This window comes from Epinephelus moara, chromosome 16 (assembly GCF_006386435.1).
Source record: "Epinephelus moara isolate mb chromosome 16, YSFRI_EMoa_1.0, whole genome shotgun sequence".
NCBI lineage: Eukaryota > Metazoa > Chordata > Actinopteri > Perciformes > Serranidae > Epinephelus > Epinephelus moara.
In genome coordinates this window covers 43,632,315-43,654,355 of record NC_065521.1, presented here as the reverse complement: position 1 = coordinate 43,654,355, position 22,041 = coordinate 43,632,315, and the positions used below count along the sequence as shown (strand labels likewise).

General features: G+C 42.7%; 1 protein-coding gene across 2 annotated transcripts in view; it reads left to right on the top strand.

Annotated features, from left to right (window-relative positions):
- lama5 (laminin, alpha 5) overlaps positions 1 to 22,041 on the top strand; it is a 138,562-nt gene that overhangs the window by 48,487 nt on the left and 68,034 nt on the right. For both annotated transcript variants that reach the window (XM_050064002.1, XM_050064001.1), the window contains exons 3-6: positions 9,551 to 9,668; positions 12,654 to 12,772; positions 13,045 to 13,215; positions 15,118 to 15,215. In XM_050064002.1, the coding sequence (XP_049919959.1) occupies positions 9,551 to 9,668; positions 12,654 to 12,772; positions 13,045 to 13,215; positions 15,118 to 15,215 (506 nt within the window). The remainder of the gene's footprint in view (positions 1 to 9,550; positions 9,669 to 12,653; positions 12,773 to 13,044; positions 13,216 to 15,117; positions 15,216 to 22,041) is intronic.

The following is a 22,041-nucleotide window of genomic DNA, read 5'->3' as shown; positions in this document are numbered from 1 at the left end:
AGACACTTTTCTCGGTTGAGATGTGGTTTAAAGTGTAAAAAATACACCTGGTCGCCCAGCCTCTCAGGATACCTTGTGTCAGAGTTGCATGTACCCCATGCACACCGTTTGACCATTTTTAAACTTCAAATCTCAGAAAAAGCTCATAAAACTGAACAAAACTGACTTTCTGTAGTGCATTTCAATGGACGTCCAGGCAGAGAATGTCCCAGTGTATGGGAATGGCTATACGCACTGTGATTGGCTCATTGCGTTTGAGGGCGGGGCTTAGCCATAGGTTGACCTATGCTGCATGTGATCCCCCCTCTATCCCCCCTTTCAGACGTAATACTGTCCCATCAATTAAAGGCAAAAGCCCAAAAAATAATCTTAGAAAAAAATGTCTTAACATCACATCCCGAAGCATCTTCAAATTGTTTGTTTTGTGCGACCAACTGTGATAAACCCCAAAAACACCAATATATGTTGATATAGACACAGAAAAAGCAGCAGTTTTTTCACAGTTAATCATAAAAATGACGACCTGTAGCATATTTATTTATATATTGTTATATTATTAGAATAATCTTCTCACGAGTCAGCTGTGAAAACAAGCAGAAATTATGACCACAGAACGGTCCATTAAATCTCCTCCATGTACTGACAGATGCAGCTGCAGCTCCGTCTCTCCTTTACAAGTAGCCATTATTTCCTTAGTCCTGTCTCCTATCAACGTCTCACACACACACACACACACACACACTCATTTCTCTTTCTTGACGCCCAAAAGACGCCACAATAATCTGCCCATCCGCCTGGCTTCCTGTAAAGAAATATCTCACACGCGTCTACACACACACACACACACACAGAGTTATTACTCACAGGAGAACATCTGTTGGTGCTGTGTGATGTCGGAACGTGTAGCTGGTATCACTGTAGCAGCGTGTGAGCTGTGATTAAAGAGTCTTTCTCCAGAGACACAGACTGAGAGCTCAGTGTGGAGTGAGCTCAGTCCAGTTAGAGTCTGTTACATGTGAGTTAGAGCTGAAATTAGCAGTCGATTCATTATTTTGTTAGCTGAGTAAAAATGTATCCAGCAACTCTGATGATCAGCTGAATTTTTCAAGTAATTTACCAACTTGAAACTTGTTATGTCTGCAACTAATTGATGTGTGAAAAATGTCTTGTTGTCGGTCACAGTTTCCCCCAGTCTTTATCATACCTTGTATCGTCTGATCGACAGCCCAAAACCCAAATGTATTTAATTACTGTTATTGAAGAGTAAGAAAACCAGCAAATATCTCTATTTAAGAAGTGGTAACAGATGACTTTTTGGTATTTTTGCTTTTAAAAGTACATGAATAATAAACCAGCGGTCAACAAACTGTGTGGATTCAGCCACAGCATTTTTATTTCAGACAAAGTTTTGACTTTGCCTCACCAGGTGACATTAAAACTTTATCTGTCTGTCTCCTATCGCTCTCTTTCTCTCTCTGCAGGGTTTGTACATGCATCTCCTCCCTCCTTCCCTCCTTCATCCCTCCATCCTTTCCTCTGTCCCTTTATTGTGTGTCTCCCATCTTATCTCCATGGTTACCTGAGGCACCGGGAATGTGGTGCCACCGAGGAATGTGTACAATTATTAAACCAGCCAGGGGCCAGACACACACACACACACACACACACACACACACACACCTGCATTCCTCAGACGTATACACTCTGTATATATATATTTCTAATATACCTGTTGACATTTCTTATATTTCTTGACTTGTACAGAAACAAAAAGTCACTGTTAGTAGAGAAGGTGTGTGAGGGTGAATGGAGCAGTAGTCACTCACTTATATCAGATGTCCCTGCAGTAATAGGAGCTTGAAGAACAATGAGACACTGAGCTAAAATAAATCTACTTTGTAATAAAAAATTTAAGCTTTTTAATTTTACGAACGCACACACACTCTGGTGCAGGTGTTTGAGCTTCAATACAAGCCACTCTACAACCGATTTGTACCATACCTGAGTATGATTGCTCCACCTCTCCACATCCCCACTGCTCCACTTTCACATTAGTAATATTGTTTCGTACCTGAGTACACTTGTATCTTAATCTGTGTGACATTTGCTGCAGTGTAGAAGAGTGTGCAAGTTTCAAAATCCCAACCTTATACAATGTAGTCGACCTTCGCATAAAGCTATTGCTTACACTTTGAAGACAGTGTCAACCCTCTCGCCTGCAGTCCCCCACGGTCATGCAGTTCAGACGATGAGATCTGTGCATGCTGCATGCATACAGCAGACAGATTGAGAGATGACTTTAGACTGTGTTTAATAGCGGAAACCGGTGGTTTGCCCTCTCCGGGTTGGGGGAGAGTTACTGCCTCAAGCGAGGGAGTTCAAGTATCTTGGGGTCTTGTTCACAGTGAGGGTAGAATGGAGTATGAGATGGATCGGCAGGTCGGTGCGGCTTCTGCAGTGATGCAGGGGGTCCGTCGTGGTGAAGAGGGAGCTGAGTCAGAAAGCAAAGCGTTTGATGCACTGGTCCATCTACGTCCCAACCCTCAGCTATGGTCATGAGCTCTGGGTAGTGACTGAAAGAAATGAGTTTCCTCCGTGGGGTGTCTGGGCTCAGCCTTAGAGATAGGGTGAGGAGCTCGGACATCTGGAGGGAGCTCGGAGTAGAGAAGCTGCTCCTTCGTGTCAAAAGGGGTCAGTTGAGGTGGCTCGGGCATCTGGTCAGGATCCTCCTGGGCGCCTCCAGCTGGAGGTGTTCCGGGCACGTCCCACTGGTAGGAGGCCCTGGGGCAGACCTGGAGCACGCTGGAGGGATTACATATCTCATCTGGCCTGGGAACGACTCGGGGTCCCCCAAGAGGAGCTGGAAAGTGTTGCCGGAGAGAGGGATGTCTGGGGTGCTTTGCTCGGCCTGCTGCCCCCGCGACCCGGCCCCGGATAAGCGGATGAAAATGGATGGATGGATGGATGGATGGATGGATGTGTTTAATAGCAGTGCACTTTTGTGTTTTAGTACAGTTGGTTTTCACATCTGCTGCGACCCGTACTCAAGTACACATAACTGTACTTGAGACCACCTTTTCAAGTGGACTCGGGCATGGATCGGTGTACTGTGCCCAGGTACGTTACACAGTGTTCACACTAATCAAATGAACTTGACTTTGGGGTCGAGTGTGCTCCTATCCAGGCCTGGGTCCCTGATGTGAAACCCTCCGTAACTGAATATTAAATGACTCTCGTTCCCACTTGATTTCATGTCTTTTTAATTTTCAGTGTGAGGAAAAATGACAGAAACATTTCTAAAGAGCTCATGGCTTTTTAAAAACACCAGTAACCCTCAGGTCTCCAGTAGACATCAGTGATGCTGCTCTCTGTGCTTTGCGAATATAAAGGCAGTCACATGTCACATGTTCGTGATACAGTAAACATTACAGAATAAACAGTAGACTCTCGGTCAGTCGGCTCTGCTTCAGGTTTGGTAACGGCTCTGTGACCATTTCCACCTCCTCATGTGTAGTTTGTAAGGACATGTCCCGGTTGTTGAGAGCGAGGTTACACGATGAAGTAATGCTCGTGTCTGAAGCTGGCTTTCTAAGTGCACTTTTAGTACCGTGTCCTCCTGTTTGTACATACAGAGTGGTCTTTGATGGCTCGACTCTGCACTGAGTTGTAAGTACAGGGCTCTCATTCACCTCTGAGTCATAACTTTAATTAAGCACTTGCCTAAAGTGCTCCAAGTTTCCTCTTGATTTTGTTTCCTTGGCTATCCGAAAAAACTTCCTTCAATATTTTCAGTTTTGTTTTCTCTCCCCTTATGCTCTCCATCAGTGTCTCTACCCCTAGTCTGACCTGTTGCTGGCTGCCGGTTTCCATGGTAACGGCTGTCTGATTGATGGGATTGACAGGCAATTCAGGGGAGGCTGACCTGGGAGGCCGCCACTAATCCATAAATCCTGTGAAGGGGTGTGTGCGCATTGGGGAAAAAGGGGGTCAGCAAAACCTTTTGTTGTAAGTGTGTGTGTGTGTGTGTGTGTGTGTGTGTGTCTACACCAGGCAACAGACCGACTCCTACCGAGAGCAGGAGACAGACAGCTGAGAGGGAGAGAAACTAATATGATGGTTTAATTAATAAATTAAACCGGACATTTTTCACCAGTTTATGTTTTACTATATGGTAAAAATCAATATACAGCACTCATTGGTGTATCTGCAGGTGCTGCGTGACATCTTAAGTTCAATTTACCAGTGTAAGATTACTCTAAGTAGCCATGGCGACCGTGGTTAATCACCGCTGTTTCACTGCTGTGGGCTTCTTCAGCTCAGTTGCCAGAAGAAAATGTTGGCATTGTACGTTTCTGCAAACCATGGATACTTGACATTTGCACATACGTATCATATCAACATTTCTATAGTGAAGTAGTATATGAGCTGACTTTGTGATCGGGAGGTGGAGGGGATGGTGGATGGTGTGTCAGCGTGGCGAGACACCTGCCAAGCTGCAGAGCACTGTTTGAGACCAACAAAAAACAAAACCGGTTGTTTTCTAGAGTCATCGATGAGTTTCCAGCAACAAAAATCTCCCTCCATATGCGACCAGGTAACTCACAGTGTCAATAAAATAAAATGATATGATGGCCCACCAAGGCTGGCAGTCCTCCTGATGATGGTCGTCATACGGCTCTGCATCAGCGCTGAAGTTCAGGTCACCTGATTTCTCTGCGTGTTCAGTCGTGTGTTTTCAGTCAGAAACAAAGTGTTTGGTTCAAAGGGTCTGCTCTGAACTTCAGGTCTCAGACTTTAACCCTGGAATCAGAGGAATGCTTCTGGATTTTTCTTTCAATATCTTTGGCCCTGAGGGACGTGTAGAGGCCTCGCTTTCTGTTTCCTGTCCTTCAGATCTACTTCACACACATATATGCTTACATACACAGAGTCTTTGGTTAAGCCTTTATTTGTGTTTGAAGTAGAAACCAACTTCTTAGTTCCAACCGGACTGTCTTCTGTAACAAAGTGCTGTGACTGCTTGCTGTTTTATTCAGAGTTGTGATTTACATGTTGACGGATTTTTCTGGATATTTCCTTTTCTACTAAAGGAACAAAATGTACAGGAGTAAGAGCAGAGTGAAGGAATTTGCAATTTTGAAAGTTGCAGTGCAGTGATAGTGAAGTTTTCAGTTGTCCTCGTCTTTGGTTGGACGGATGGAGATGGATGGATGAACTTGAGTCTCGTCTGTCAACACTGAAAAGATGACATGCCCCCCTCCTCCTCCTTCTCCTTGTCTCTCATTCATTGGCCTGAAACACACACTTCTAGCATTCCACAGTGATGGAGTAGTACTAGTTTTTGCAGGTCTGTGTGTGTGTGTAAGTGTGTGAATGCTTTTGCGTTTGCGTGCTGTGCGTGTGTGTTGTCATCGCCTCTGACAGAGCTGCCTGTCGAGGAGGAAGTGTGAAGATCACAGGCCGAACTCCAGTATTGGATGATCAAAGTGTGTGTGTGTGTGTGTGTGTGTGTGTGTGTGTGTGTGTGTGCTGTTGCTGTTGCTGTTGAGACAACGACCAGCTAAATGTTGGACTTGGACAAAAAGATGATGTTGGTTTGTTTGTACACTCATGGATTTAAAGGTCCAGTGTGCAGGATTTAAGTGGATATATTGGCAGAGATGGAATATAACATTCATAATGTTTACGTATATTTATGTATTCATGAGATTATAATCACCTGAAAATAAATATTGTGTTGATTTATAACTTCATATAGAGCTGGTCCTTTTCCACAGAGTCAACCAAGTTGTTTCTACAGCAGCCCAGAACGGACAAACCAAACACTGGCTCTAGTTAGGGCCATTTGTGGTTTTGCATCAGCCACTGCAGTTCTCTTAAGCCTAGTTCACATTACACAATTTTCACCCTGATTTTGTGTCGCGGAGACTATCGTAATCTTTTGAGTGTTCATACCTGGCAACATGTGTTTCTGTCAGCGGGAGTCTCGCCAACTGCGTTATGATTTGTGTGTGCACACCACAAGATTTCTCCAAAGAGTCCCAGATAACGCGGTGACGTCACCAAACTACATTTTTTAACTTGGAGACGACACATCGTGAAGGCATGGATATTTTTCCCAGTGTTGAATCAGATCTGCCTCCAACACAACGCGCTCCCCGTGATCCTGTGGATGCCGCCATTGTTGTTGTTGCTTGCCGGCTTGTCAGTGTTGCCAGATCTTGGGAGAGAAACAAGCAACCATAGCTATGGAAACAAGCCCAAAAAGAAGCGACTATCATGCGTTTAAATAACTTATTAGACGGATATATATAGAGGAAGATGACGTTTAGAGAGCAAGCCCAAATAAGCAACTCCACTTTAGAACCAAGCCCAAAGTCGCAACTAATAAGCAGACCTGGCAACCCTGCGGCTTGTCCTCCTCACATTTCTTCCGTCCTCCTGCGTGCTGACGTGGGACGTATCCCGCCTCTCATTGGCTGATGCTCTTTGTCAGTCGTGTCAGACTTCTCCAGTTTTCTAGCATGCCAGATATCCAGTCCCAGTCACAGACGAGGGGGCGACTTGCTCGTAGGCTTGTTCACACATGAGGACTCATCGTGGCAGACTATCTGCCGACTCACCTCCGACCCAAGGTGGCTTTCAAGATCCTTTGCGACGTCAAAATCGTGATTGCAGTCTGCACCCTCACCACTAGATGTCACTCAATTCTAGACACTAGACCTTTAAGCTCAATTTATATTTTATGTCAGATTTGCTCATATTGTGGTCCTTGAGCTGACCCTCCGTGACGACAGTAAGCAAGAGTAAAATCTAATGTTACATCTTAAAAACGGTTGCGTCAGAGCAACATGAGAATACAGTATATAAAAAGAAATTTCAAGGCTGAAAAAAACATTCAGTCATTAAAAGGAGACAGAGTCAGCTACAGTTTGTTTGAAACAAAAGATTTACATGAATGATTTGGCATCATATGCTGAATTAAGAGAAACAGGAACATGACCCAGGAGAGGTGACGATGTGAATTATTAGTTCTATTGCAGATTTCTATAAACTTTAAATCATCATTTGCTGCATTCAAAAAGGAGCTCTCAACACTCTGTCTCCAACACACACAGAGGAGAGGTGAAATATGAAGGTGACGGTGATTAGTTATTATATTATTATGTGCGTCATCGTGTTATTTCAGTGTGCTGTGTCTCGACTGGGGAGCGATCTCAAGGTCTGACAGACAAAACAGTGCAGCTCAACTCCTCCGTACCCACGAGAGCAGTTTGTCATCGCCGTCTAAACCAGCTTCAGGGCCTTTCAGGAAATGAATGAGAGATGACACGAGAAAGAGAAGAGGATGAAAGCTGAGAGTGTGACGGAGGAGCATCTGGTGCTTATTACTGACAGGAATCAGCTTTTTGTTCATAACTCGTAGCCTAACATGGAACATGACAGATCAGACGGACTGTGGTTGGGTTTGTCGTGACGTCTCTCAGGAGGGTGGATGTTTCACAGGTCGACTGTTTGGGTCAATGAAACGGTCGATTGGTTTTATTATACGCTGGCAGCTCGCTTCTCCTCCTTCACCACAACTGTCTTCGTCTTGTTTTATTCTCCTTTTACCCCTTTACATTCCTGTTTCCTTTTCATTTCTTTAATTTTCCTGTTCCATCCTTTCTTTATCTGTCTTTTATTTTTGCCCCTTTAGTCTTCTGTTGTCCTCTCCTTTCATTTATCTTCCTGTCCTTTCCATTACTTTCTTACTTTTGTTTCATGTCTTATTGTTTCCTATCCTTTCTTTACTTTACTTTTATTTCATATCCACCCTTTCCTTTCCATTACTTTCCTTTCTTTTCCTTTTCCCATCCATCTATTCCCTATCCTTGAATCTTTTTGCTTTCCATTCCTTGTCTTTTCCTACCATTTCATTTCCTTTCTTTTGTGTTCTCTTTACTCCGTCATGTGCCTCATATACACTTTTTTATTTCCTTTTATTAGTTTTTTATTCTTCTCCTACCCTCTTCTTTCTCTGCATCATTTCCTCCATTTTCCTTCCCTTCTTTTATCTCCTTCCTCTTGGCTTTTTGTCTCTCTTCTATAAGTCCACATTGAACTCTATTTCAATCCATTAATGAATTTCCCAAACAAACAAATTGGTAACAGACGTGTCCCTGTAGTTGAGGGATACTCATACACACTCATCTTTGCCAAGAATCAAATCCAGTCGCAGCAGCTCCGCACAGGTCGGGGATCAGCAGGGGTGTCTCTAGGATTTAGGGACACTCAGGGCTTAGTTCGCATCTCTGTCGTTGGGTCCAATGGATCCTTCCCTGTCACATTTTTGATGCTTTTTTGTACTCTGGCATCTTATATACTGTTAGAATAAAAATAAAAATCCCAGCATGAATCTACTTATTTTCACTGTAAATTACACAATGGTCGGAGGGCCACACGGCACCCTGTCATGAGCCAGATTTGGCCCAGGGGCCGTAATAAGTATCACGGCTGTTCTGGCAATGATCTCTCCTATTTTTAAACATTACAACACATTGGTGACATGCAGTCTTTCCCTGGATTTGGTTAAATAAGGAAAAGAAGTCATTAGTTTCAGCCGTACAGTCAGGATTCCCACAGTCATGGACAACCTGGAAAAGTCATGGAATTTCACAGTCACATTTTCCAGTATTGGTAAAAATTAGCGATGCGTGATAATTTCGGCACATGCTCAGTACCGGCCAATATTGGCTTTAAAATGAAATATCAGGATCAGCCAACACTCATTTCCTTTTGCACAATGAATAAATATTACATACATTGAAAAGTATTGTATTTCATGTCTCCATCTGCTGGTGGGCCGTCATGATAAGAGTATGCATGAATAATATGACGTTAATTCCACTACAGAAGAGACTTGATGATAAAATTAGGTGGGAAAAAGTAGATATATCGATATCCATTATCGGTCAAATGAGTTGTTACATATCGGCATATTGGATATCGGTAAAAAATCCAATCCAGTATTGTGCATCCCGAGTTTTGTTGTGTGTAATGAAATTTTTCCAATAATCTTACATTGATAACTGTCTATGTAATGTAACATAACGATGATTTTATTTTCTGTAGCTGCTGACGTAATATTGAGAAACTATGCGTTGATGTATGACAGCGTTTTGATGACCGTCACGTGTGTTTTCTCATTTTCTTTTTGTGTGCTGTCCCTTCCTTTGTGTTTGCCAGCTAGCTGAAATTATGTGAAGAATTTGAATCTGATATGTTTGACAAACGCTGGGCCAGTGGAGCAAGAATTTTTTTCTTTCTTTAATCATAGGTCCGTTAAAAGTCCTGGAAAAGTTTTGAAATTGTGTCCATGAAAATGTGAGGGAACCTTGTACATTGACGAAAGTGGGAGTTTGCAAAAGCAACATTGTCATTCTCTTATATTTCCTCTCATACTGTGCACCATCCTGCTCAGCAGATATGTTTAGAAACAACCCAAACAAAGTTAACCATGTTTGAATATGTGAGTAATGTGTATTTCTTCTCCTCTGTGTCTCTGCAGCTCTTCCATGTGGCCTACGTCTTGATTAAGTTCGCAAACTCTCCCCGTCCGGACCTCTGGGTTCTGGAGCGATCCATCGACTTTGGGCAGACCTACCAACCCTGGCAGTTCTTCGCCTGTGAGTAGAAACACACACACACACACATATACATTCACCTACATGATGCACACGTACACATGTGAGTCCAGATGTTTTGTTATTAGGAGAAAACTGAGTCAGATTCCATCAGCATCACTTCATGCTTTCCTAACCTCCCCCAGGGTTCGGCTCAATTCTCCCTCTAATCTCAGAGTTAAACAGCAGCCCTGAGGGCAGGCGGCTGATTGGGGGGGAATGAGTTGGGGGGTCATTACATCATGGAGCTGCCAGCTGATTGGCTGTGGCAGCTGTCAGTCCAGGTGGGCTGCAGGGGAATTCCAGGCATGTCTGCCAACAGGTCGCAGCTTGACGTTCACCTGAGTAGAAGAGAAAGAGGCAGCGGGGGTTTGGGTCGGCCTCATCTGTGTGTGTTTGTTCCCACATGATGACCTGGCATTAATTAGCATTACCGAAAACCGGAAATCTTTGAAGTGAAGTCTGTAAACTTCACTTGTGAGCTGGCAGTACACACAGCTTGTTCCCAGATTGCTGGTGAATACATTAGTGCATGCATACGATACACTAGTGTCCTCACAAGGACTCACTGTGTGTGTAATGCTGTCAGAACTAGATCAAGGAACCAGAGAGTCTTAGATCCTGAAATTTGCTGTACTGGAAGCAGCCGTGACATTGACCGATTTCAGGTGACTGTGTTTGATAATCTGTTTCTGTAAGCCAGCTTAGCTTTGAGCTGTTTAGGTGAGGATCTATATTCTGCTCTAAGATTTAAATTTCCACAGGTAGCCAAACGTTCTTGGCCAAGAAGCTTCCGAAGGTCTAGTCCACATGGGCACAGATATATTTGAAAACATAGCCTTTGTCCATGTGTTTTTCCTTTCGTCTACACGCAGATTGCATTTAAAGTCACTAAAAACTCTGGTACTCTGGTTTTCAGTGTTGACGTGTGGACAGGGGAAACCGAGCACTGTTATATCCTTTGTGAGGCTTCGCAAATGAATCGACATTTAGTGCAATGGTGGATGCAACCAAAAATAGTGCTGGTTCTAACTTTGCCAACAGACTTCTTACACGTCTACACGTACTGTAAATGTACAGCTAGTCTTTCACTTAATTGAAAAAAAGGCATCACAGTGCACTGGAGGCCACTGATCCAGCACAAATAGCCTTCCAGTAGTAACTTTTTTTTAAGCTTCTGATCGGCCATCATTTTAGTTCTTCGTGTGGCTTTGGGGTTATGGTCATTTCGCTGCCTGTTGGTTCGGCATGCTCTTCACAGTGCTGCTACAGTGTTTTTGCATTTTCATTTGAACTGAGATTTTTTTTTCTAACTGCATATGTTAATAATTTTTGAAAGCGAAAGAAGGGAAGACCCTGTTTTCAAAAATACCAGTGTAGGTGTGGACTAGGCCTTATTGTTTGCTGGTTCAGTATAACCAGATCAAGTCATTTTGGGTCTTAAAAAGTTCCTCTACTGAAAGGTTAAAAGCAAAACTCTGCCGCCCAAAAGCAGCCGTGACATTGACCGGTTTCAGGTGACAGTGATCTTGATGGATGATGCAGAAAAGAAAACATTTAAGTATTTCTGCCAGCCAGCTTTGCTTTGCTCTGGTTAGGAGATCTACATTCTGGTCTGAAGCCTAAATTTTTCCAGGTAGCCAATCGTTCTTGGCCAAAAAGCTTCCTAAATCTAGCACGCCTGGTTGTCGGGCTTATGACAAATGATGACAAGTTGAAAGACACTGGCCATTGACAGCTGATTTGGCAGCTAATTTTCCAGCTAATAAGCCAGTTTACAAATGGCCCTCTCGTGCCTGATAAGAGTCTGAGTGTGACGAGTGTCAACCGAAGTCGGCTCAATGTGGCCGGCTGCTTGAGATCACCTCCTGCCTGATGAGAACATTTTACTTTGACCTTTTAACCCTGAAAAATCATCTCAGTAAGAAAAAACACTGCATTAATTTAGGTTAAATTCTGCACCTGACCAGTTTGAATAAACTAGATGCAGTTTATAGAATCACAAGATGACTGAAGGCAGCTTGACTCTTCTTCTTCTCCAATATGAAACACTGGCGATAATATACAGTGTTTTACAGTCAGTAAATAGTTCAGAGTAAATTAGTGTTGGCCTCAGAGCTGTAAATCTCACAGCTATTTGACAGTTTTAGTTTGAACTGCTGCAGCTGTTAGCGGACACACACACACACACACACACACACACACACGCACACTCCAGTAGAGTTGGATGTGACATCTTAACATTATAAAATCAGCCCTCCTCCTCTTCTCTGTCTTGTTATCACGGTTTTTCCACTCTTCTTCTGTGTCAAGGACAAATCTGAGATAAAGTGAAACTATTCCAGGAATGTGTGCTGTGTCTTCACGAAGAAACTGTGTGACTTTAACACGCTGAAGTCTCAAACTGTCTCACACAAAGTTTTACAGTTTGATTTACCTAAAAAACAGATTTACTAAAGCCAGATTGACTAATCAAAACAAATGATCACTGGTTTGGGATTTAGATCAGTTAGATTTATTGGAAGTCATTAATAACTTTGATGATTATTCATATAGGGACAAATATGCACCATAAACAAAGCTACAGTATGTCTACAGTCTCAAATAAGTCTGAAGGTACGTTTGTACGTTTGCTTTTACAACCTCGTTCAAGTTTAAGTGTGCTTCTCAATTTTGAAGTGGGGTTTTAATGTCAGGTTGTTAAGTTAAAGAGAGTTACACGGAGTTAGTGTAGCTGATTATTGTGAACTCCAGCTGTTGTGAAGCTGAAGATGCAGCTGAGGTATATTTAAGGCCGACTCCACAGAGCCGAGACCCTCCTCTAATTATCACACTGAGACGCATCATTAAAATGCCACAAGTTGGTTCACACTCCTCACGTTTAACACGAGGGGATGTTCATGTGTTTACAGATATGTGGTTGATGACAACTGTACTTTTCTCCCCCCCCCTTTCTCTGCCTCCATGTGTGTGCGTGTGTGTGTGCAGCCTCCAAGAGAGACTGTATTGAGCGGTTTGGACAGAGGACCATTGAGAGGATCAACAATGATAACGACATCGTCTGCACCACCGAGTACTCCCGAATTGTCCCGCTGGAAAATGGAGAGGTTGGTTTGTGTTTGTGGATAAAACACCAGTAATGTTAATCCATCAGTAGATCAACAATAAAAGTCTTCAAGATGACCATTCAGAAGAGCCACACAGTCCTCCTAAAATCAAAAAATTCAGCATTTACAGAAATAAGACATGAGCATGCAGCACAAATAAAAAAAACTGAATTATAAACACATCATCCTGCAGGACGTTCCCAGGCTGTAATGTTTATTATATCTCCACACCTGTTGGCGAGCTGATAACCGCCTCTGTCCTCCTCTCCCAGATCGTAGTGTCCTTGGTGAACGGTCGGCCCGGAGCCATGAACTTCTCCTACTCACCGGTGCTGAGGGACTTCACCAAGGCCACCAACATCCGGCTTCGCTTCCTGAGAACCAACACGCTGCTGGGACACCTGATGGGCAAGGCGCTCCGCGACCCCACTGTCACCCGCAGGGTAAGATGATGCAACAAATTAGGACTGATTATTGATATCATACTCCTCCAAAAATGAGAGTCATGAATAAAACGTAGAGACAGTTTGTAGCTCTAGACTTGAAGCACAACTTCCACACATTAGATCAGGAGTTTACTTCTTTTTAGGGGGGGCAGGTGATTGTTATGGGGAGACAGGATGTCAACAGTATGTGCCACAAAGAAGTGGTATACGTCATCTGAAAGCTGGAAACCTTGAGATTAATTTGAGATGCAGCTCAGCACTGTCTCAATTTTTTTCAGTCATAAAGCTTTAACAAACATTTTGTTTGGGTTAAGTGCCTTGTAGCGACCAGCTGTCAGAACTACATCACTGCCCACCTGTCAAGAGTTCATGTTTCCCACAAGCTGCCTACAATAATGCAGACTTTACAACTCGATCTGATGCTGAGGGTTAAGATGGCAGGTCTCTGCTTCACTGACCAACAACATCATGGTGGCAGTGAGACACATTAATGCTTTGTTCACACCAGGCGCGAATGAAACAATTTGTGTGAGTGAATTACATGTAAAGCCAATGGTAAGACACAATTAGATGCCAAATCCCACCGGGCGGTGTGATGAACACAGCGCGAATGATGTAAAATATGCAAATTAAGTGGCACAAATGAAGCGAATAGCACAATTTTGCGTTATTCGCTTTTTCGCAAGAGTTAAAAAATCCAAACCTCAGTGACCAATTTGTGTCATGATAGCAAATCAGCATTAAGATCCTCCGGGGACGTATGAGGTTAAGGACGTACTGGCGGAAGTTTATCCAGCAATTTCTAGCGCTCAAAGTTGCGTGCGTAACATGATGTGAAAATTTGCATCGCATTTGGTTTAAACACAACATAATAGTATTTCCTGCAGTTTGGTGGCACCTGCATGGTTTATTTGTTTTCTGGGGGGTTGTGAAAAGTTGTGGGTTTTTGAGATTGTGGGATTTAACTGCAGGAATGAACTCTCTACACCTTGAAAGAATTCATTCATGATTAAAATGATGAAATAAATGATGGCTGTTTCCAGTCTCATAAGTTGTTGCAGCAGTTTTTGAGTTAATGCAGAATTAGTGTGAAATTTAAGCATTTTTGACCACTGGAGACTAGAAATGGTCAGAAATCTCTCCAAAATACCACATTAAGATACGGAGACCTTCAGGATCACCATAGAAAAATCCAGGCTGTGTTTTGGCATCAAAAACTTTTGACATCTTTTGGCGATTGGATGCCGAGCACTTCTGTTTGTTACACTGCTGACAAACCCCCCTATAACAGCCACCCATCCCCTGAATGCTCCAGGTCTTTAGTTTGTGGCTTTAAAGTTATGATTCTGGGATTATTCTAGAGGTCACGATAGGTAATTTTATACAGTGAGGTCATGTTTAAAAATGGTCTCACTGCTATGAGATTGCTACTGTGTGGGCTGACATCATCACACATGAATAAAATTGGGCTCATTGAATCCACAAGAGTCTCAGCTTTCCAGTCGCACCCAATTTAAGCAATTCTAAGACTGTTGGGGCTGCATGCTATTGGATTTATATAACAACTTATTTGGCCGATAACTGATACCAATATATCCACTTTGTCCCCACCTAATTTTAGTGATCATCAAGTCTCTTCTGTAGTTGAATTAACATCATAAGTCGGAGTTGGAGAAGAGAAATAGAGTGGTGTTCAATGTATGTAGTATTTATTCGTTCATGCTGGCCGATACCGAGGACGTGCCGATATTATCCTGCATCTCTAAAAAATATTCAAATACAATAGGTGAAAATAACACATTTGCACTGCATGAGTGCACTGTTTCTTTATTTAAAACATTCGGTACAACAGCATTTTGATGATAATAATTCATGCTGGGTATTGTTTTTATTTGACAGTATTACTACAGTATCAAAGACATCAGCATTGGAGGACGCTGTGTGTGTAACGGACACGCTGAGGCCTGCAACGCCAAGGATCCCAACGACCCCTACAAGTAAGATACAAATTATACCCAACCTTCAAAGGTTTGATTAATCAGAGAGTCAGACTGCACTGTAATGACTCACAGAGCTGTGGCAAACCAACACTGTTTTGACTGGATATTATGGTGCGTGCGTGCGTGCGTGCGTGCGTGCGTGCGTGCGTGCGTGCATGCGTGCGTGCGTGCGTTTGTTTGTGTCCTCGATGGAAAGATAACAGGAAGTCTCAGTAAACACAGCAGGTCATAAAAATGATTTATGTCAGTATAGTGACACACCTGTGCCAACTCACAGCCACATACTGTACACACACACACACACACACACACACACACACACACACACACACAGGTATGTTTAAATATACCCAACGCTGCAGTGTGCACATTACAAAATTCATATCCCCGAGCTATGGCTCTGATCTGAAGCACAAGGGTTTCAATTATTCTTGGCTGTGGTTTCTCTGTCTGTCTTCATCAGGACAACAGACCTGCTCACCTGTGATGCAAATTAGACGTGATATTTGTTACAACACATGAGCCCGCTGAGAAAACAAAGGAGGAGAGGAATGAAGGAATAAAAAAATGGCATGCATGAAATGAAGAAGCAGTAACTGCAACATCCAGAGATTGGACAAAGTCTCAAGTTTCTAATCAGTTTCAAGTCAGACTCATGGTGACAGTATCAAGTTAAGCAGGAAAAAAATGTCAAGTCAGACCAAACGAAGACTCGAGTCCCAACTTGACCTCTGAAATTAATTAAGATATCTCCTGTCAGTGAGATATTGTTCTTCACAAAGATAAAAGACATTCATTCATATTCATTAACCTTCATGTCCCTGCCTGCACAGTCAGTCAGCAGCATCCTAACATATGAAGAGTCTCTGATTCATTTAGGAAATAATCAGGAGAGGTGAGGAACTCCTGGGATCTTAAAATAAAGTGGACCAAATGGATGAAAGCTGTATGCGTACCACTCCACTAATAATGAGACAGTTTTGACCAAAGGCAGGTGATTGGATTGGATTAGCTCAGCTGGTCAGTCTGCAAATACTGCAGTAATAAGTCAGTGCGACATGTTGGCGAATATTTGAATTTAGTTTCAGGTATATGTGGTGTGGAGGTGACCTGATGTGTGACATGTGGACAAATGAACTCTGGTGTGGTTGGTTTGTGGTGAGAAGGTGTTCCGACCTGGATCAGTCCCTGATTCAGACCAAAGGAGACGACTCTAGGTCTGAAAGCAGCCTGTATATAAATTTGATTTAAACATGGAAGAAGAGAAAATGTGCAAAGACAGGTGGAGGGAAAAACGAGCAGTAAGCGACAGAGAAGGATGATGGGAAGTGTTGTGTTTCTCAGCGTGTTTGTGCAGTTTCATGAGAGTGAAACATCTGGAGGTGGAGAGGAAGATAAATTCTCTGATTACAACTTCCATACAAATAAACTTCCTGTCCTTTATTTAGTTTTTATTGTCGAAGCAGAGTAACAGATAAGTGTAGGTGTCTGGAAGTGGAAGTGGGCAGTGTGTGATTAATTTAATGATATGTATCAGTGTGTTGTACGAGGACATTAGTACGTGTGTGCAGTTATTTGTGTGTGTGTAGCTACCTGCAGGCTGTGGGGGATTTTACAATGAGCCGTTATTACTGTCAAATCCACCATGAGTCACATACACAAACACTTACATATCAGCCTATAAATATTTGTCTGTCTGTTTTATGTGCATGTACACATACACACCAACTCCTACTGTATGCCTCTGATGTCTCCCTTTACACACACACACACACGCATTAACACACAGTCCTGTAGAGACTTCTTGAAGGTATCTGGAGACGGTCTGTTGTAAAGCCGGTGATGTAGCTCTTTCCTTGTTGCTCGTGAGTGATTTGGGAATTTGGGAGGGATTTTAGAGGGAGGAGAGGGAGACGGGGGAGGGGAGGTGGGATTGTCACATAATTTGATGTACAGTGGAGGTGAATATGCTGCTGCTGCTGCTGGGAGGCGTTCACACTGCGACCCTGACATCTTGGAGGAGATAGCAGTGATTTATTTTCTGGTTGATACAGAGAGGCAGGTGGCTCTATTTTGTTTTATGACTCCACTCTAAATCATCAGTTGTTAATCTGTGGGGCGATCTCCCGTGGGTTGTAAATCAATATGAAAGATTGGACAAAAAAAAGAATTAGTCCCAGAGTTTTTAAAATAATTTTGTCATTAAAAGGCTGAGAACTGTGGAGTCGCAGTCGGCCCAGTCGCCAGAAGGAAATGTGGGCATTGTACGTTTCTGCAAACCACAGATATGTTACACATGTGTACATTTCATACATACGGAAGCGTATTACATTCATTTGACAAATTAAAAAAGCCCTGTTTTTCATAGTAATTTATTTATTTTTCTGTTTTTCGGGGGGGGGGGGGGGGGGGGGGGGGGGGTTTGGATCAATAAGGGTAAGGCATGTAATTAGTTACACNGCGTCTTTTTTTATTTTTTTTTTTTTTTTTTTTTTTTTTCGGGGGGGGGGGGGGGGGTTTGGATCAATAAGGGTAAGGCATGTAATTAGTTACACACAGGGTATAATAATCTAGCTATGTTTTCGACTGCATCCTTCTAGTGTAGGCCTATCGCTAACCTGTAACAGGCTACGTTAGTAACAGGTTGTAAAATCATGCTCATACATGTTGTCAGCTGACGTTGTTACAACCTGTTACTAACCTAACCTGTTACATTGAGCGATAGGCCTACACTAGAAGAAAGCAGTTGAAAACATAGCTAGATTATCATACCCTGTGTGTAACTAATTACGTGCCTTACCCTTATTGATCCCGTAGTTGAAATTGTCTAGGAGCAGGAGCACGGATGCAAAATACATCCATGAGCAGGAGTCACCATGGATGCAGGGGTCACTTGCAGGTGCCAGGTGGGAGCTTATCGCGAGATTTCGAAGTATCTCGTCTCCTCGTTCAGGAAAAAAAATTACCACGATAAACAGAAAAAAAATTACCACCAAAAAAAAAAAAACCCCGAAAAACAGAAAAAAATTACACCAAAAAACAGAAAAATAAATAAATTACTCAGAAAAACAGGGCTTTTTTTATTTGTCAAGTGAATGCAATACGCTTCCGTACATACATATCATATCAGTGTTTCTAAAGAGGCATAGCATCTGAGCTGACTTCTTCATCTGGAAGTGGGGTGGGGGAAGTGGAGGGTGTGGGCGAGACGCCTGCCAAGCTGCAGACCACTGTTTGAGACCAACAAACAACACCTGTTGTATTAAGTGTGTCATAGCTGCGTTTCCAGGCGCTTTGAGCCACCAAACGTGGGATGTTTGTAGTGATTTGTCACTGACTTTTTTTCTGGAGATCTTTTCCTGACCATAACCAAGTGTTTTTTGTGCCTAAATATAACCACACATTAACCATTGTTGTTAAAACATGCTCAACGTGTTTTTTAGCAACCTGTTGGTGCTTTTCCAGCAGATGTTGTGCCAATGAACGTGGGTGTTTTCAGCGACCAATCGGCATTTTTCCAGCTGGTTTTGTGCCACAAAATGTGGGGGTTTTTGCGACTATATGATGCTTTTCCAGCGGCTTTTGTGCCAGTGAGCGTGGTTGTTTTTAGCAACCAATCATCGCTTTTCCAGAGCTTTTGTGCCACCACATGTAGGTGTTTTTTAGCAACCTATTGACGCTTTTCCAGCAGCTTTGTGCCGGTGAGCGTGGATGTTCTGTAGCGACCGGTCGATGCGTTTCCTGCAGCTTTTGTGCCATCAAACATAGTTGTTTTCAGCAACCCATCACTTCTTTTCCAGCAGCTTTTGTCTTGCTGAATGTGGGTATTTTAAGCCGAAATATGTTCTTTTCTAACCATAACCAAGGGTTTTTTGTGCCTTAACATAATCACACATTGAGCACAACGTTGTAAGAAACGTAACGTTTCAATGTATCCTTACATACAATACAGTAACGTACAAATGTGACGTATCCAAGGTTTGCAGAAACGGAAACATTTTTTCTGACGAATGTGTTCATGCAATACACTGTACACTGTGATAAATTGATGATTTGGATGATCTCACGTAGGCATCAGTGTATTTTCAGGGGTCACAAGGCAAAAGATTGATGATTAGAAAAGAGAGAATACTTAATCTTATAGACTCTAACTTACTGGGAACCACTGAATGAAGGAATGAAAATGTGAAAATATGAGACATTGATGGAGGAATTACTAGAAAAACACACAAAAGAATGAAATTGAAAAGTGAAACTGAGAGATGTGAATCATAAACAGACCATAAATCTCACTGTTTATGTCAGTGAGTTGTGTAAAGGTGGTGAGAACAATAAGTGGGATACCGTGGAGAGTTAAACATGAAGGGGAGGGAAAAGGAGAGCAAGGCCAAATGCATTAACACTGTTAAAAAGAACAAAGAGATAAGGAAGGAGGGAGCAGCTGAGACATGAAGATTAGACATTAGAAAATATCTTTTTAAGAGACTGTAAAAATAATTTATAATGGATCTTTGGCTTGAAGAGGATGTAATGATTTTATTTTAATGTCCTGACAATATTTTTGCCTCGGGGTTCACACACTGATTTGTTTTTTCTTCTTTAGTCCTGTCAGATACGTACAGTAGATATGCACGACCGCAGGACTTTATGTGTGTGAAACCTCAACATTTGCCTCATTTGATAGCTGCAATTTGGTGTTTTGAGGCGGTTTGGCAGCAACGCTTCCTTTAAAAATCCGAGCCAGATGACAGTTTCAGCTGTGCAGTGATGTTTGACTCTGTGAAAAGGCCGAGAGAAAACATGGAGCTTAAAGGAATACTGCATCCACAGAATGACCATTTGACCACACCACCGTGTGCTCGGTGTTGAGTCTCTGAGGGGAGACTTTGAGATCTGCTGTTACTCTACAGGCAGAGACTGCAATGATTCTCCTAAAGTCATATCTGTGTTTGAGTCTGTATCTTTTTGACACTGAGCAGAGCAGAGTTCAGCCTCACACACTCTGTCAGGTGTGCGTGTGTGTTTAAACTAAAGCTGTGGAAATTCAACTTAACCTCTTGTCCTGAGCGTGTTTGTCAGTGTTTGTGGCAGACAGATATATGTGCTGCGTGTGTTTGATGGGTGTTTGTAAAGTCTTGGTGGGGCCCCAATAGTTACTGTAAGAAGACGTGTGTATACTTTCACACACTTCTTCACACGCTCGTGCAGGAGACCCTCTCCTCTGGACGTGTAACATGTTTTTCAGCTGAAGGCCAGTGGACACATTTAAACCAGACAGTCTTGTTTTTTGTGTTGGACACCAAACTGATACGGAGGGGTTGGAACTACTTGTGAGAAGATGGTGGACTTTACTGCAGAACTGGTCTGACTGACATGTAAAATGTCTTCCACAGCACAATTATGTGTGTTTAAACCCTGAGGTGTTTTAATGGCTCTGGTGTTATAGTTCACATTTCATACAGTATGTGAGCTCTAATCTCTCTCTGGCACCCACAGGTATATATTTACTCCACAGCGAGTGTTTATACTGCCATGATAATGTATGGCAGTTTAACAGAGAGTGTGTGATGTATATTACAGTCAGCCTAAATACACAGTCCCTCCTGAGCAAGTCCTGGCTTAACTCCCTTCATATGAGATCAGAGGGATTTCAGGAGATTATGATAATAGAGCACGTTGATACCCATCTCCTGAGAGTGAATCAGGGTGCTGTATTTACTGTATATGATTGTAAGGGTGAGGAATTTTGTGACGTAGCTACAGTGTGTTCTCCCTACAGTGAATGTGTGTTTATATCGTGGATGTCATGCTAATAATGTGGAGATTTAACAGCAGATGTAACCAGAGTTTTTGAATGATGCTTAGCAGGGCCTCAATTTACTATAAGAGATAATGGAGTGAATGTATAGAGATAGAGTTCTTTGGTTAGTACTGCGTTGTACTATGCAAAGATGGGCTTACAACCCTTTGTTGTAGTCTATGATTATTTTACTTGATTGGACATAAACAACCAGATACACGTGGATAGATGACAAGAATAAAAAATTATTGTTGTGTGCCATATGTGATGAGAATCTTTCGTGGCGTGACTAGTGCGAGATTGAATGCTCAGATATTTGTGTTGACTCGCTTCATACATGCGAATAACTTCCTGAATGAATTTATGCCAGTACATCTCGTCACGTCACACGTCCCCGGAGGATCTCAATGCTGATTGGCTATTGCTGCGTGAATCGGTCACTGAAGGTTAGATTTCTCACCTCTTGTGAATAAGCGTATGATGCGAAATCACACTACTTTCTTAATTCGCATATTTTGCGCCATTCACGTCACATTCATCGCCCTGCCCGGCACGGATTTGCATCTTACCACCTCTTTACGTGTAATTGACTTGCTTAAATTGTTTCACACAACATAAAGGTTCATTCTCACTGCAGCGATGCGGAAATGTGGGGACGGATTTGCGGAATATTCGCGCAGCGCTTTTCCGCTTTTAAACAATACACACAGGCGCGGTATGGACGCGGTGCGGAATTTTGCGTTGTTGTGTTCCAAGTCCGCGCAGTGTGAACGGGTGTGGGTGAACATGGATCCAAGTCCGCGCAGTGTGAACGGGTGTGGGTGAACATGGACAAGAGTAGCAGCAGCAGCGGCGAGCTAGCAAGCTAACGTTTAACAAGCGTCAACATCAGCTTTCTTTAGCACTTACCACTCTCACCGCAGCCACCAAGCTGAACAATGGACTGCCAGACGTTGTCCTTTAATTCATTGTTCATAAAATCATCCCGTCTTTTATCAAAAAGGACGGGGTGCTGTGAAATGA